General features: G+C 36.8%; 1 protein-coding gene across 11 annotated transcripts in view; it reads left to right on the top strand.

Annotated features, from left to right (window-relative positions):
- Positions 1–401: 401 nt before the first annotated feature.
- Positions 402–18,070, top strand: part of klc1b (kinesin light chain 1b) — a 68,771-nt gene continuing 51,102 nt past the window's right edge. For 3 of the 11 annotated variants that reach the window (XM_059024920.1, XM_059024919.1, XM_059024921.1), the window contains exon 1: positions 1,081–1,198. In XM_059024920.1, coding sequence (XP_058880903.1) covers positions 1,115–1,198 — 84 coding nt within the window. In that variant the 5' untranslated portion in view covers positions 1,081–1,114. Of the gene's footprint in view, positions 448–1,077; positions 1,515–12,985; positions 13,188–18,070 lie in introns of those variants that run through there. The other 8 variants (XM_059024910.1, XM_059024909.1, XM_059024915.1 and 5 more) reach the window with 7 other exon arrangements.

The raw sequence follows: 18,070 nt of genomic DNA, 5'->3' as shown, positions 1-18,070 counted from the left end.
CTAGAGATGATTGGAAAACCTCTGTGTTAGTGTATTCTATTCTGGAATGCATTGATTTATAATTTGATGTTATCTTGAATTTACACTTATAGGGCAGAGAGGGTGCAGGGTACGAAAACACTTCAACAACACAATTATTGGGAGAACAGTGGAAACGACGAAGCTTAAGAAAAGTTGGATATTTGGTTGTATAGGGTTATCAAGAACCTTTAGCCTTAACGTAATGATGTAACCCACAAGGCCAATGTTATTTATAGCTGACCGGTTTGGAAGGTCATTTGGGTCAATCATTTAGTACAGGTATGATTTGGACCAATCAGACTACATAAAATACTACGTGTTCTCAATAAATGTAAATGAGCTACGTATGTTGTACACGGGCTGATCATTTTACAGTAGTACCTACTAGAGGCGATCTGATGGGTGTTTTCCTATTATCAAACAGAGGTACATTTACCATTAATTATACATTATTTTTTTTGGAAACAAATCCGTTTCTCTAAAAAGAAAAAAAAAAAAAAAAAAGACGACCAAGACAAAATGAGAAGTCCACCGCAATTAAAAAAAATGTACAAGGCCCAATGTATTGCATATGATAAATATTCGCATCCTGTTTTCTTAATTGAAAGATTTTCTTCTACGCTGCAACTAAAGATTTGCTGAGTGCTGCCGACTTCTTGAGACACAATGTTGACCGTGACATACGGGTTCAATTTGTATTAACAATGTACACAATCGTTGTTTTTTTTGTTTGTTTTGTTTTTGTTTTTTTTATATTAGATTCAATGTAAGATCTTCCGACAATTGTTTAAAATTACACATTAGTTACAGTGGGGATACCACTGAATTAAAGCGATTTAAAACTACTTTTAATTGGATCATTTAGTACACATACTATTTTCTTTAAATTAATTGGCTCTTATTTCATTTCTAAAGAACTTATTGGACCAAATTTGTACGTGTAGTAACTTATTTGAAATGTGTACTACCAGCTCACATTTTTGACGCAGTTGGCCTTCCATAACGGGTATTAAATAACGTGTGTTTGGACCCAGATGGCCTTCCGTAGACGGGCCCCGCCTGGCTATGACAAAATAACGTCATTCATAAACTCATGCAGTGGCCGATGGGAATACACATGCGCAGAAGAAGACATCTTGGATTTAAAGGGACTCTAGCTACGAACCAGTTAAACAGGGTGAGATCCCTTTTAAAAAATATATATACCACTTCATTCACATAGTTTTGTTGCCTTACGTACACACAAGACAGACACTGCGTTGCTAGGGTTACCCATGCCCAAAGAATAGTCTGATTTTGACTTTGCTGGACAGAGAGAGCCCCAGACTGCGGTCGCGGATAGATACAGAAACTGACTGATTTTTTGGGGAGTGACCATACATGCCAGACAGTGAGTGATGTGAGATTTAATTTTATTTACTTCTTTGTCAAAAGCACGGCGTTCCTTAACGTCACTACAGTGACAATTGGCAGCCTGATATTATAATTAAAAGGTAAGTTTAATATGTATAGTAATATTTACTACAGTAATCTACTTTTAATAAAGTCGTTTATTATTGTTTCCAGAAATTGTAATGGACACAGACTATTTTTGTACTGTAATTTACAGTACAGAGCAAGACGTACCAGTCAGATAGGTAAAATCGCTTGTTTTTTTATGCGTTACTAATCAAAGTTAAACAAAAACATGCTTATATTGAAACTGTAACAAGTTGACATATTACAATTTCTCACAGAAATGTACGCGGTTTATTTATTTTTTTTGCTCCAGAGATTAGTACAACAGCAAAAAACATAATGATCATGATGTGTCCTGATACAAGTCGTTCCATAGGCCTATATTATAATAATGATAGCTAAACAAAGTCAGTAGAGTGATCAGAGCCAATTCACATATTCAACATATTACCTCACCAATATACAGTAGCCCTGCATTAAATCGGGGTGGCTTTTTATTAGGAAATATGAAATCAAAGAGCAAGTTAGAACATCAGAAATTGAATCTTTGAGCTTGACCATACATGTACTGTACAGTCATACAGACCTTTCAAAACCCATTGCATTAGTTGGTAACTTTCTTTTCTAGAGTGTGTGCTGTATTCTTTTTTTGTACTGTAAGTTAACCCAAACTCTGCTTTAAAAATGACATTGTCTTCAGTGTTTTGTGGCTCCTTGTCTCAGGGTCCAGTTGTAATGGTTAGTCATTCATAACAGTTTAATTGTAGTTGGGGTTGTCTCTGAACTAGAAGTTGTATTGTGTTCTGTCCTGCTAAGCCAGTTGATGTCATGAGACCAAATTAGAGCAATAGGAGAACGCAGGAGGAAGCTCTAATATTGCTTTTTCCAGCCCCTGAAGGAATAAAGCCACACATTCAAATACTGTACCTCACAGCCACAGATATTACAATCCTATGATACCTACAGTATTATAGTGGGAAAAAATAACACCACAAAAACTTTTGCAGTACTGGACAAACGGTGCAAAACTGTTTGTATTTTTGTCCTGCTCCATGTTTTATTGTGTTTTTCTCCCATGCGTGTAACATTACATTGCCTGGGTGGCCAAGCTTCATACTGTGTATCCCATTTCAAGGTTACCTAGGCTTGCTCGCCAATGTTTATTTTCTGCTTCTCATTGTTTATCAAAACACAAGAAAACAGTTTGGTGTTGCATTTTTCCAGTTACATGTTAACATTCTCACACTATGATAGCATGTTATTTAAATTGCTTGGCTCAGCCCTCATGCATTGCAAAGAAACTGCAGCTCTCTTGAACCTTTACAATGTTTTTAATTGGGAGATCAAATATAAACTAATATTTAAGTATTTTTTTAATTCCACCCCATGATTTTTGACAAGGTCTTGACTTGAATGTATTTAAATCTATTTTTTTTGTATTCCATATTTACCAGTTTCTATTCGTAACAGCGCTGTGGTTTGTTGAACTTTGGTCTTGTAATCCGACTGTTGTGGCAGTCTCCTAGTTTTCAGTTTCCAGTGAAAAAATACCAAGCAGATGAGTCATTTGGACTTTTCTCATTTCCAATACAATAGGCTATTGGGCTAATGAACACCGTGGTCATTAGTTTGGTTCCAGAGTTGAGGCTAAATCTGTCACTATGCTACACATACAAGTAAGCACATTGTGCAATGTATGTTTTATAATGAATCTAATACATACTGTGGCTTCTTATTTCTTTACTGTAAATTCATACCTGCTTTTCAATTACAGATTAGCAGGTTGCAATCCAATGTGCACCCTGAAGGAAAACCAGAGATGGAGGGTAGCGGTTAATATATTAGATTGTTGTCACTCACCACTCACTCTTACTTCCTAAGATATTGCATTGATTTGGAATTTTAACAAATAGCTTTGCAGCAAGTTCACTCAGCAAAACGGATCTACAAATTCAGCATCTGTCCTGGCTATGGCTACAGAGCCATAACACTAAATGGAGTTTGGTATCTAGGGCTTGACCTCTGGTAGAATAGCTATTGTTTACTGCTCTAGTGTAGGGATGGGCAACTCAAGTTTAGTGCTGCACAGCCTAGGTTTTTGTTCCAACCAGGTCTTTGACATTTCTTTTAAAACTTACTGCGCCTTGCTTTTCAATGCACTGCACATAAAGCTAAGACACTACTGATCAGATGTAAAAAGCTGCATTTTATAGGGCTGTAGTAAATAAAACAACCTGCAGTGTATGGCACTCCATGACACCCAATCCTTGAACTATACCAGCTTTAATTGGTGCACTGAGCCACCCTGCTAAGCTGCCATGTACTGTACAGTATATGATATATTTTAGTAGACTGAAATTATACTTTGTAGTTTTTTGATCAGTAAATCTGTGACCTTTTCCTTGTACTACAGTTCTGTAGTTTTTCTAAAGCTGTTTTAGAACTGCAACATTATATCATGCTGCTACAGTAGACAGGTAGACTAAAGATAATTAAAAGCAAAATAACCCTTTCCCAGTATCATAAAACTGACAGATCCTGTTCATGTTATATTTGTTTTGCAAATTGACTAGCTTAGACCGAAACTCAGAAGTTTAAAGCACCCTTGTGGCTTCAGTAGATTTCAACAGCAACTGTGGATGCAGATATCTTATTTTATACAAAATCCTTATGCTGTTCATATGGGTATATCAAAATTCTTCAATTTAAACCTCCCCCACTACTGTATGCATGATTAGAAGAGGCCCATAGTAGCTACTGTGGGCATATTTCCAATTGGTGTGTGCCAGTGCCTTCTACTACTCAGGAGTGAGCTACATGCAAATAGGCATTAATTGCCCAGATTGCCAGATGCCCAGATTCTGCCCAGCAGCCCCTCGCTGCGTTGCAAATGAAAGCCCTCGGCCTGCCGGGAGCACAGAGAATAACAGCTGGTCACATGTTTGGATGAGTACATACATGTCTATTTTAAGTTCATTTTATGAGCAGCTTTTACTTCCCAGAGGGCTGTTTTGCACTAATTGGCATGTAGATTATACCAACACATTACAGTCATTGCAGTAATAAAAAGCTAGCTTAGATACTCGGATTGAGTGCTTGCAGACTGGATGAGGCTGCCTGGCTTGCAATGAGTTGCAAGTCTGGGACAGGCTGCAGCATGTCTGCCCCGTAGGTCCTGAAGGAGGCTGCTGTAGCTTTTGCTGAAGGGAGGTTTATAAAAAGCATGTTCTGACAAAGTGTGGATTTATAACCCTATACCTATAGCATATTTTAATAGTTCCTTGCAGATAAAATTAGGTAAAGGAATGTTGTGCTTTATTTGTTTTACTGCCATAAGCAAGAGTGCTAGCATAATATTTTCCTTTGTTTAAAATCTAACACCAGACTTGCCCTGTGCTGCCAACTACTTCAGCGCTCATTCTTGTACACTGTCTTTGTACACTGATTATATGTCTGTTCAGCTGGTAGTGACTGAATTCAATTACTTTTCTCAAGTCTAAATAAGGATACTGTAGATTTTTTTTTTTTTTTCACATAGAAAAAAATAGTAGATATGTTTTTGCCATTGTCCATTAACAAATATATAATAGCATACAAACAAAATTTGATAAAACTGGTGGTAAAGTTTACTGATGCAATCAACACTATTGTGAAGATAATTCCGAGTTTATGATTGCCTTTAATGGTATGGATTGATAAAGTTACCATGGTTTGTTTATTTTCCCAATCAGTTGTTCAGCCATCTGTTCAACCAAACCCTTCAGCATGTCGCTTCTTTGCCACCCCTCATAGCAAAGTCCCTTCCTTTATATGGTCCAAACGCCAACATGCTATTATAAAACCTCCTTCATAAAACTTGTGTCATGTCAAAGTTGCATTAGCATTATTTGCTGTGTGTTAAAGTATTTGTTTACACCTTTTGGTAAGGAAGTTTAGCTCTACTGTATGTCATGATACAAAGGCTCTTTGCCTCATTTGTTATTCTTCATCCTAGTTTTCTGTTTTCTTTTTTCATTCTTGTTAAGTCTTCAGCTTTCTTTCTAATGATTTGTCTTACCTCTGCCAACATGATCACTGGTGTTGCTGGCTTTCCTGCAGGTCACATGTTCTGATTACAGCAAGACCACTGGAGTGAGTTTGAACTACAGTACAACACATGAAGTGATTGGGTACCAGCAAGTAACTTTTCATCTGCATATTCCAAATTGAAGTACAGTAGAAGTAAAATACTAGAAAAGAACCAAAGGGTCCTCAACAGAAATAAAGGGGACTGTGATAATATTGCTACTGTTAAATTGATTTAAAAACCTAGATTACCACCACTTTAAGTCAAACTTTACAGACTCTTTTTTTTCCATTTGTGCGGTCATGACAGAATCAAAAACACAGTGCTGTGGCCTGACTCCACCTAACTCTTCAGTGTGATGTCAGTGTTGGCCTTTCTTCAGTAGGCAGGTAATTGCCTAGAATTTAAGATTGGTTTCTGTATTGCTCTGTGCATCCAGTGAAGTGAGTTTTCTCTTCCAGTACTACTCTGTAACCTTGGTTGATCTGTTGCCAATGGCTTCTAGGCCACTTTAAGAGCAAGTTGGTTGCTACCATATTCAACTTCTTAAAATTGAATTTCAGACGACACTAAAGTGATAATAAAACATTAACTTACTGTCTGTACTCACTTGTTTGTTGCCTCATTCTGTTGAATAGGTAATCTATGCAAATGAGACTGCAGTGAACTCCGCATTTTATATCTGAGATATTTTTCAAGTGACCACACCTTTAATTGTGTCCAGGTGTATGATTAATAGCGTGCTGCAGCATGCTCAGTGTTAGTTAGTGGAGTCCTGGTCTGAGAGCATGTAACACAGCCAGCTCTTATGTTTTTTACTGTACTTGTAACCATGTATTGTTTCAGTAAAAAAACAAGTCTCAGTGAGTTTGTTCTGTTATTTTGATATTAAATACACCACAGTAAACACGGTGTCATATATATTTTAGATATTTCCAAACCATTCTTTTTCCTTATCAGTTTTAATGAATGGCTGTTTTTCTATTGCAATCAAGTAAGCTGCAAGTAAGCATTTCATTGAATTAGTTAATTTTTTTTTTTTTTTCAGCAGTGCACTTCCTAATTACAGTCCCAAGTATTTATTATTATTATTATTATTATTTATTTCTTAGCAGACGCCCTTATCCAGGGCGACTTACAATTGTTACAAGTTATCACATTATTTCACATTATACAGATATCACATTATTTGTACATACAATTACCCATTTATACAGTTGGGTTTTTACTGGAGCAATCTAGGTAAAGTACCTTGCTCAAGGGTACAACAGCAGTGTCCCCCACTGGGGATTGAACCCACAACCCTCCGGTCAAGAGTCCAGAGCCCTAACCACTACTCCACACTGCTGCTATATGCGTTCTGCTGTTACCTTTCTTTTAAAATGGTCAGTTTGAGAAATAAACTGCTTTAATACAAAGCTCATGCTACATTGACTGTTTTTCATTATGATAACATCTTAAATTACCGTGCCTGCTTTTTAACTGAATATATATGGGATATAACGTGGCTGCTAAAGAAGATGCAACAAACAATAAATCTCTTCGTGTTGACTCAGAACTTAGGCACCCTACAACATTGGTTTATTGGAGTTCACAAAGAGAATTTTTTTCATCTTGATATGATAACCTTTTCACTTATGTTTTTTTTTTTTGTTTTTTTGTTTAATTGACTTATTGCTGCGTATCGGCTCTTCATTATAATTTTCTTTTATTACGTTTTCTGGGCATTTTGTTAATGTCTATTTTTAGTTATGTTTTTCGTTCTAAATTTCTTGAATGCAATGTTTCATTAAAATGTACTTGCATGAGGTCACCAGCACAACTGCTGCATGAACCTGGGGTTACCGTATCTGCTGATGTTCATACAGCACCTCTGGACTTCCAGGCATTTGTGTTCGCTCAGATTGTTATCATCCCTCTTGCGCTTCAGTTTATAACATGTGAAATGTTGGCTTTTTTTTTTTCCTTTACAGACCAGTGTCATAGCGCATTTATAAATATTGACTTGTGTTGTGTATGGAATTGGTGCGACTTAACCACGCAAATCACGTTTTGATCCAAACAATTCCCAATACAGTCGTCTCTTGAGTTGATGTAGCTGAAAGGACACTGCAGCCATAATGGCTGTGAATAGACAATAATTTTGAGGGGCATTGCAGCAATTGCCGCATGTCTGCTGTTAATTTCAAGGCTTGCTTGCAGCTTGCATCCTCGTCTTGGTTCCGTTTTCAGGCAGAGTCCCGGAGTTGCAGCTTTGCTTAGCAGAGTGACAGCACCTTGTTTAGCATTCGATGTGGAGCGCAAAATGTTCAGTTTTGCTTGGATATTTATAGTCTTTTTTCACTTTGCTAAATCGCCACTTTCATGAGATCATTTGTGTGTCTTGCCTTTTTTTAAACTCGCAGTCCTTTGATGTTTTAGTGTCCTTTTCCACTGGGACATCGCTAGTTTATGTCTTCCTTGTTCAGTTCAGGCGCCAGTCCTCTAATCAGTAGGTCACATAGTTCAGTATGTCTGCAAGCCAGAGGCCCCCTTCTCAAGACACAGCAGTTTGCCCTGTTTCTCAAGACACACAGTTTCATTAATGAATCCAGTTACATTTCTAATACACGTTCATGTATTATCATATTCAGGGAATATGTCCCAAAATCAAATACTAAATTGTTAAATAATGACAGACAGAATTGTGTCAGTGCCCTGAAGCATGCAACCAGCTTTCAAGTGTACTAAGCCTATTCAGATCATGGAGGAACATCCAGTACACAATGCCAACATTTTTAATTTTTTTTTATTTACATTCTACTGCAAAAACAGCGTAATGTACTAACTTTCACCAGGACACACAAATCAAATTAATTCAGAAACTTTTTATTTATTTGTTTTTTTACACAGCAGCATTGCAAAGACAGTGTCGCAGGACTGACTTTATAACCACCTTCTAAATTTACAACAAAAGATTCATGAGCTGCAGACTTCATTGCAGCTGGCAAGCAAAAAAAATCAAGCAAGCAAGCTCAGGGACTGTCCACAATAAGGGCACAAGGTTTCCAAATCACTTTATTTGAGAGGTAGCTGGTCAGAGTCTCATGATGCAGAATGGACCACTGCCAGGCATGATACAGACCCCAAACCCTGCAGCTGCTTCTCTTTGCCAAGTCTGAACTGCCTATGCTGGGACATGAACTTCATCTTTAGGGGCTGTGCAGAATTACCCTATGTGATGTCATTTGGATTGGGGTTTTACTTTCATAAGGGTTGATAGATTATATTTCTCTTGATTTGCATGCTGTAGATTTTACGTGATGACACTTATAATCAGTGTTCCCTCAGGATAAAATGCGCACATTTTTCGCAATAACTGGCAAAAACTTTCACACTCAGTTTACTAACTTTCGCTAGTTCTTATCATAAATATCAACCTCAATCAAGACTCCAACATCTTTAGTTAACCCTGTAATCTACTAGTACAGGGTGGGGGAAGCAGGCGTCTTGCGATTCTGCCTCTGAACTCGTCGTATAATTGAACTAATCATTGAAGCACAATCTTTCTGTATTATTTAGAAGTATAAATACTCCGGTAAACATAAATAAAAATCACTACACTCATACTTTTGACAGTTTTTTTTTGTTTTATTTCCCTTTTAAAAAACGACCATTTCAGAAATATCATTCTCAAGCATTTTGAAACTGGTAAAATGTAATCAAAACATTAATTTAGAGTCTAAAATACACATTGCGTGTATAGTATAGTAATTGAAGAAGACATACCGTGTGCATTTTTTTTGTGACTTCATATCATATGCAGTGTGGAGTAGTGGTTAGGGCTCTGGACTCTTGACCGGAGGGTCGTGGGTTCAATCCCTGGTAGGGGACACTGCTGCTGTACCCTTGAGCAAGGTACTTTACCTAGATTGCTCCAGTAAAAACCCAACTGTATAAATGGGTAATTGTATGTAAAAAATAATGTGATATCTTGTAACAATTGTAAGTCGCCTTGGATAAGGGCGTCTGCTAAGAAATAAATAATAATAATAATAATAATAATGTCTCTACTGAAACTCAACATGGCGGCTGCACCAACGAAGAAAAAAAAATGTGATGTTTCCGCAGAAGACAGTATAGCTTAAAAAAAAATCTGATTATCTATATGAGGATGGTTGGATAATATTCTTCAAGTTAATACACAGCAGTGAACCTGTTCAGAGCAGGGAGTCAGTCAACACGCCTTTTTTTTATTATCAGCGTTTCATATTTTGTCCTGGTTAGTGTAATGCCAGTAAAACACAAAATTTAATTGTGGAGTACTGTAGATAGGATTACTCTCACATGACATTGCTGGACTAAACTGTTTAAAATGTTTGTATTGTTTTGTAATGCCACCAATAAGGTACTTTTTTTTTTTTTCAAAACTCCTTCATTTGTACACTGAACTACATTGTTAGTGGAAGACTGTAAATATGATTCTCACAACTGTGCTGGACATGGCTTTAATAAAAATAAAAAATAAACTCTTAGCTTTAATAAAAATAAAGGATTGTGGTAAGATTAACTATCAACATTATATTTATGTTCAAATGCCATGTTTAATTATTAATACATTGATAGAAAGTGGGGGAAAAAACTGAATTTGCTATTATGGTTACAATTGAAGGCAGTGCAGGCACCGGTGTTTTATACAATGGTATAAAGCAGTTCTATGCAGACCACCAGTTAAGCATGCAGTCTGTATCTGTGATAACAACTGACAGGGCTGCAGTTATGATAGGATCTCAGACAGGCTTCATAAAGGTAAATATACGCTTCATTAAGAGTCATACATACATACATACATACATACATACATACATACATACATACATACATACATACATACATACATACATATATAAAAATCAGAGGATGATTCCGAATCAGAGACAAGCCACAATAAATGTCTTTTTAAAATTTAAAGCAAATTGTAAAATTGAGATACTTGTGTTTGGAATATTGTTTCAAAATTGTATAATGCAACACAAACCAAATAATACATTAAGGTTTAATGCGTGGCCGAAGGTTTCTCACTGATATTACCCTTTCTCAGTCAAAACAGCAAGTTTGTCAGTATCAAAAAAGCTTAGAGGGAATGCTGCTTATAATAATAATAATAATAATAATAATAATAGTCACAGTATTTTTTCTGTATGGTGTGCATGGTTTTGCTGCACAGGTGCTGCTGTGCCCCTGCACGTGCTGAACAATCACGTTTTCCCTATTTGAATGTAGCCTACAATGCACCAGGCTTTGACCGCTCCAGGTTTTGACCTTCCAATGCACAAACAGATGACTATGTATATTATATATATCACCCATTCCAAATATTGATAACAGAATAGATTTTGATAATGGTTTTAGTAAGCAGACCTAGAACAGTACATAATGTCCTTGTTTAATGGCAAATGTCCAGATGGAGAGGAAGTCTACAATTTGAAAATAAGTCTGTGTGCCATGATCTTGGTAACACAGAGAAGTCCATTGTATTTTTCATTATATTGTTTTTTTTTATGTTTTTATTGGCTTCAACAGTAGGCCTTTTCCATTCCCTGTATTGTAAAACTGTTTTATGACATTGTCTTACAAAAAACTGCAAGTACTATATTGGCAAATTTGCTGGTGGTTGGCAGGGATAGGGTTAATTTCTGACACTGCCAGATAAATATTGGTGTGTTGTAGTGTTTGCACAGCCACGGGTGTAATTATTTGATTTAATTTAATGGGTGTCACCTGCCTGTAATTCGCAGGCAGGTATATAACAGGAACCAAATGTTTGTACTGGGCAGTCTGAGTGAAGGCAAGAGGCTGTCAGCCGATGTAAGGTACTGTGTGAACCTGTATTGTTTTGTATTGTGTTATGTTGTGTGTGTTACTGGTAAACGGCTTGGCCGTCCAGTTATAGTTCGCTGAAGCAAACAAAAGTGTAGTTTAGCACTCCATGTGGGAGTTAGGTTTTATTTATTTTTGTTTTGTGACTAATAAAAGTGCACAACCAAGCTAAACTTCAATTTCTGTGTCTGGGTCTGCTTAAAAGGGGCAAACGAACCTGTGAACAAGTGAAATCCTTCATTAATACATATGTGTGTGTGTGTGTGTGTGTGTGTGTGTGCTGGGACGAACACAGGATTTTCATTATTCAGCTATTTGCTCATAATTTAAATACTTGTTCATTTTCAAAAAGTAATAAAAGCCATTGTTTTGCTCAGAACGCAGGCAGAGACAGCATAGCAGCAGCGATGTGGCCCCTGTGTGTGCCTTTGCACACGCATAATCTGGTTTGTTTACTTTTAAATAGAGGCTCAAGAGCTGCTGTGTTGATCCTCTGTTTTATTATTTTTTTTTAATATATATATATATAAATTAATTACTGGAAAAAACGTTGACTAAGTCGATACAATCCATTTAACTTTTGGGTACTGCAACAATAAAAATACACCTTTGGTCCCATTAGACCATGTGACAGGGTAGCCATGTGGTGACGTCAGGCCAGAAGCAGGAAGGATTCAGAGACACTGCAGGTACTGTGCTTGCACCGTTTTATTTTCAAATACAGAAATAAAATAAAAGGTTTAACAATAACACACTTACAGAGCAAAATAAAAGTTTAAACAAAATCATCATGAACACTAAACACAAACAATAGGTCAGGCTGGGCAATCGCCTTCACTGTTCCTATAAGTTTTGTTTAAACTCACTGGTTTTTCTCTCTCTCTCGCTCTCTCTCTCTCTCTCTCTCTCGCTCTCGCTCTCGCTCTCGTACTTCTCTGTACTCCCACCCAGAGTGCAGAGAGCTGCAGACTTATATGCAGGTGACCATCTCCCGATTAGCAATAATTAAACAATTATTTAACTCGGGAGATGGTCACCTTCTGCACAAGGTTTTTAATGTGGATGGGGCTTCCCATCCACGCTGCAAAAAAATACAAAAATGCACAGCTTTGACGTCATACATATACATAAATAAATCATAATACAAATCATTATAATAATAAGGGCTTTGCCCTGCCCCCTTCTCATGTACAGGGCTCCTGGCCCTGTTACAGACCATATCAGTGGGACTTCTGTACAGATCAAAGATTGGTTCTTGAACCTGAAATATAATCCATACACACTTCTAGATACCAATGACAATCTGTTTTCTGTCTGATGCAGAGCACAATATGCAAATGGGATGGAACCATTCTGCATCTGGATAATGCTGTACTTCTTTCTTGCTGGTTTTGTTGTTGATTTGAAAGTTGTCATTTTTACTGTAACAATGCATTGCCCTGATGGCCTCCCCCACTCCCCATCCCAGCATTGTATTCTGTACCTTGCGACCGTTGATGCTGTCAGCAGGAGTACAGCCCTCCCCTCCCCTCCCCTCTCCTGTGCAATGGACTGCTCCCTGTTGTTTGTTCAATAGTGGCACATCCTTCCCAATCTGCTGGAGGAAGGTCATTGAATCACACGAGCACACGGATGCTCATATCTTTCTTAATTTGGTTATATTTAGATTCCTGAGGCAGTTTTCCAGGTAACAAAGCCACCAGCTCTGGTGTCGTTTTGTTATCACCATTAAAAAATAACTGAATTACATGGGTGAGCGATGAAGATTGTTTTCTAACAACAGGTAAATATGAATCCTTTAGTCTTTTGTTTTATAGGCTTTGATTGTTTTCATCTGACGGGTGTCTGCACTTGTACAGTGCATGACATTTTATTTCTAGTTTTTAGACGGAAAGAAAAACAGTATTGCAAATAAAATGTAAGATTTGCTTCTTGACATTTTTTTTATTATATTTTTGGTGGCTTGCTTGCGAACATCGCTTTTTTAAATATTGCTTTGCTACCATAAGTGTATTCAGAATTCCTTTAGGGTTCCATAAAAAACAGTATTGTAAATGAATGGTCTTTATTGTATGTTTTGCTAAAGAAAAACTGGATAACTATGTGATTTCTATAGATCAAAACTGGCACTTTAAAAAATACATTTTGTATTCAGACTTCAGAATCTAGTATGTTTTTTTTTTTAATATATATAGTTGAAAAAAAAGATATATGTATTGCTAGCATATGGTCTTATGATTTGATTATGGTTGTGAAATTGTATTTTGTAAAAGTAAATGATTTAAACCTTCATTTTCATGTAATGTGTTTAAAATGCTGTATTGCATAGATCAATAAAGGAGTGGTCAGTGCAGTGTAGAAGGTTTCCTCTACCTTACTGCTACAATAAAGGGGATTTTTTATGCTAAACATTGCAATACAATAACTTCTTTTTTTTTGGTTTGAGCTCAAGTATATAGTAATTGAATATTGGCAGCCTCATGTATAAAGCATTTTGTACCAAAGACTTTATTTTAAAGGGTGTTTTTCATAAGTAAGCAATGCTTCCCAAATGGGATAACAAACACATAACTGTGATCATTCAGAGAAGATGTTTTTAATTATTTTGAGAATTTTTATGGATCCAATCGGAATAACTTTATAGTTGGGTTGGGGTTTTATTTCAGAAATCGTACGGCAAAAAAGAGACCAAAACAGCTTTCTTAATGTAAAGTCAATTGGAACAAGATAATGTAAACTCGTTGGAAATTCATATACAGTCTGACTATTTTTAATCTATAATTGGTGATGTCAAAATCGTATATTGGTGTAGGTTTGCAGATCTGCTTGGCAGGTGTAGCTGGACAGGCCTGGCCATTCTAGAAAGCCAGCATGGCCTACAACATTCATTGTTGTGTCCCCCGGGGCTTTTATAGGAATATGAAGCTCGGCTGTCTAGATGCAGCTTGATGAGGCTGCTGCAGCATGAGCTGAATCCTAATGTATCCCAAGAGGGGATGAATTGTGAAGAGAGAAACTAGCAGCGGATCATTTATTTTCAGGGGGGAGGGGGTACCTATATAATGTAATAATGCTATTTTATTGACAACCCCATCACCCCCTACCCCCATCCCCACCCCATGCCAAACCATGTTATTGCCTTCTCTATTGTAGGTCTTCTCAGACACCACTGTCCAAGCAACACTTGAATGGACAGTTGGGACTTGAGCAGCTGCCCACTCCTTCACAGCTGCTGTTCGACAATGCCGGCTTGTAGTGTGACAGCATTGAGTATTGCAGGATAAAGTATCCCCACCCCACCCCACCCCACATCTCTAAAATGCACTCCCAATAACCAAGACAGATTGTTCTCCAAGTTTGAGCTAGAAGGATCTCCTACTGTATATATAATCTTGCTCCTTTGTCATCACAAATTTAAGTCAAATGGTACTGTGGCATAAAAGTATTGCAGTAGGCTTGTGGTTTAATCCTTAAATCCTTTAGGAAAAATCTGCACAAATAAAAATAGAACAAACAAGGAAGAAATAAGTATGCAGTTGTGTATCAAAGTACTGTGCCTGTGTGAAAATGGGCCGATCACAGTCTGTTATAAATGTTAGGGACGTTATGCACAGTGTTTGTGAATGCATCTGGATTTATACTGGAAATCCATTGAGCTTGTTAAACACTGCACATGTGACTGCCATATTGCTATTCCTAAAGGTGTCTGCCGTAATTGCTTGTTATGTACCAAGAGTGGATTATCATATGTTAATACCACAAGTGTGGGTCTACCTAGCGTTGCACTCAAATGGAACAACATGCTTACCGGGACTAGTTTTGAATGTGTCTTCACGTACATTCCAGTTCTCCTCAAGTGGCAAATAAAAACCGTAATTCATTCCAACAAACATTTAAAGCTTGAATCTAAAATCTGTTTTAATCAGCATTGCTTTGTTCTAGTGACTAAGCCTGCTTGTTTAATGTGTATGACCGACGAACAGCTACATTAATATGTTGTGGTGTGTGCTGAATTATGAGCAGTATTGCTGCTTTGGTAAGACAACAGTGTCCAGCTGTACCGTTCAATATAAAAAGTGTACTAAAATGGAAAGTACATTGAGAGGTTTCTGTGTTTGAAAAGGAAAGAAAATCAATGAGTGGCATGAGAGACAAAAATGTTTGGAACATGGAATCCAATGCAGCAAAATAGTATGATTACTACTAGCAAATAATAATAATAATAATAATAATAAAAATAATAATAATAATAATAATAATAATAATAATAATAATAATAAAACTGTACTCAGTAGGAGACTAATACAGTAACATACAAATTACAATAGTTTCTTAATGAATTGCTTAAATCTGATGCCAGAACAAAACAAAATGTGTTTTCTCGTAACTGTATTCTACATGAACCCGCTCTTGATTTGGAGCTTGGTGGCTCCAGTCACCTGTTGTCACTGCATTAAAGCAGCACTTAAGTGGATTGGCATCTAAAAATGTAAGGTTAGGCGAAGCACCACTGTTCTGGATAAAATGCCAACTCCTGTAGTGCAGACTGCGGTTAAGAACTCACTTACTGAAGGAAATAGGAGCTGCTGGTCTGCATCCAGGCTTAGACAGCTACTGTACAGTATATCAGTAATGGGATTCTTCAGACACCGTTTTATTCTTCACCATTTACATTTTGATTTGTTTTAGTCCTAGACATGACACTGGCTGGTGGCTGAACATGAAGTTCTGATGTATGTTTTAGCTTTATGATCCCGAAAGAAAATATGATACTTAAAGAATCGTCTTTGTTTCCTTTTAAATTCTTGTTTGTTTTAGAATTTTCAGTAAAATTGGTTACAGTGTTTAGCACTGTGCTTGATCTACTATTGCAGTTTGCTTTCTTTTAGCTGAATATCTTCTGCCGATTTTTATATAGTGTTGTTTTTTTTGTATAAATTGTGTTATCACCTACAATGAAGATTAAACAAAACCCCTATGAATAGGGTAACATGATCTAATTAACATCCACGCTTCCAGCATCAACACCTAAACCTTCTCTAACCCTAAATCACAATTGTACTACAAACATGTCTTTTTATTTTTAACTGTAGTGTCACTATAGGGATTGCAGAATTGCGATACAGTTCCATAGTGGTAGGACTAAAATATTATTCTGGTGTTTTTTAAATATATATTTTTTTCTTTTCTGTACTTTTAATACAGATTCAAACTGATTAGTACACAAAGTGTATGTCACAAAGGTTCATTAGGGGAAAAGAAAAGTGAGAATTGTACAAGCAAAAATCAGGGACGCCACTGTTAATCAGACATCTGAGAGCTATGTAGAAGGTAACAAGTTCATACAATAACACTGCTAGATTTTATTTGTATACATTTCACATCCAACAGTATTAAAGGACTAGAATTCTAAGCACTATTTATTAGGGATGTGTTTTTGGTAAATTTTTATAAACGTATAAACTCTTTGCAATGTCAGCTAAAGTTGCTAGTGAAGATATAACTATGTACATATTGACACATTTTCGGATAGTATAATGTTTTTAGAATAGTGTGTTTCTTAAAGGTTCATTTAACAACAAAAAAACAGGAACCCATTATGTTTTTTTGTAGGTTTTTTTTTTTTTTGTTAAAGTAACTTCGCCCAAAATTTATATGGTTTAAAAAAACATTTTAAAAAGAGACGATCATCACCCACTGTACAGCGCGAAAGCGAGTTGTGCTTACAATTGAAATACTTCTGGAAAAGGTAATTACCAGGGATAAAATAGCACAATATTTTCAAATTTTAAAGCGCGCTATGACTGAAGTTTGCGGTCTTTGATAGTAGAGGTGGGATTTTTGAGATCTATTGTTGCTCGAGACGAGTACTTTACAACACACTCGAGCATTACAATTTCCGAGTTCTCGAATCAAACGCCACTCTCCTCTACATACTGTACTAGCGTATATAAACCTCCCAAACATTGCCACAAGTCCTATTTTAAATGCCACATCAACACACAATCAAGTAATATATTAAGTAATTAATATAATGTTTGCCTTCTTGTGCAGTTAATTGTATATGGTCAAGTATTACTAAATAACATATTATTAAAATTCACGTATCCACACAACTTTACATTAAATTGTAATAAGAGATGCCTGGCCTACCTGTTTGAAGTGTGTCTCGGGTCCTTTACTTTAGTGCTGTAGTTCCAAAATACAAATAAAAACTGCACTAAACATAAACGGCCGTTCGGTCCAAAAGCTTACAGAACAATTTCAAGTGAAAAAAGCCTTCCACCTATATGGGAAGCTTGGGGAATGGGGTCCACGAGTCTGTGGTAATTGCAACTTTTTCTCCCTTTTGAAAGTTTTGTATGAACAGCTGCAGCATGATTTTCTTTAAGTTTTAAGGTAGCTGTCTGCCGTGTGGTTGTGTGTATTTGCTGCTGAGTGACAGGCAGGAGATCGAGACGGAGGTTGAAGTTGATACGCCTCGCAGGCTGTGACAGGGTCTTACGTCACGTGCGTGGATAGCTGCTGTTTACAAAGTACAGAGAGACATTGGGGGGTGGAGTTGAAACGCCGGCACAGACGCGCAGGATTTATTAATACAAAATAGAAACGAAATAAAGATGGTCATGTGACGCTACCAGCCATGGTAATGCACAGAGGACACAT

The sequence above is a fragment of the Acipenser ruthenus genome, chromosome 6 (genome assembly GCF_902713425.1).
Source record: "Acipenser ruthenus chromosome 6, fAciRut3.2 maternal haplotype, whole genome shotgun sequence".
Lineage (NCBI taxonomy): Eukaryota > Metazoa > Chordata > Actinopteri > Acipenseriformes > Acipenseridae > Acipenser > Acipenser ruthenus.
The sequence above is the reverse complement of the archived record's forward strand: the minus strand, read 5'-3'. Positions and strand labels throughout refer to the sequence as shown.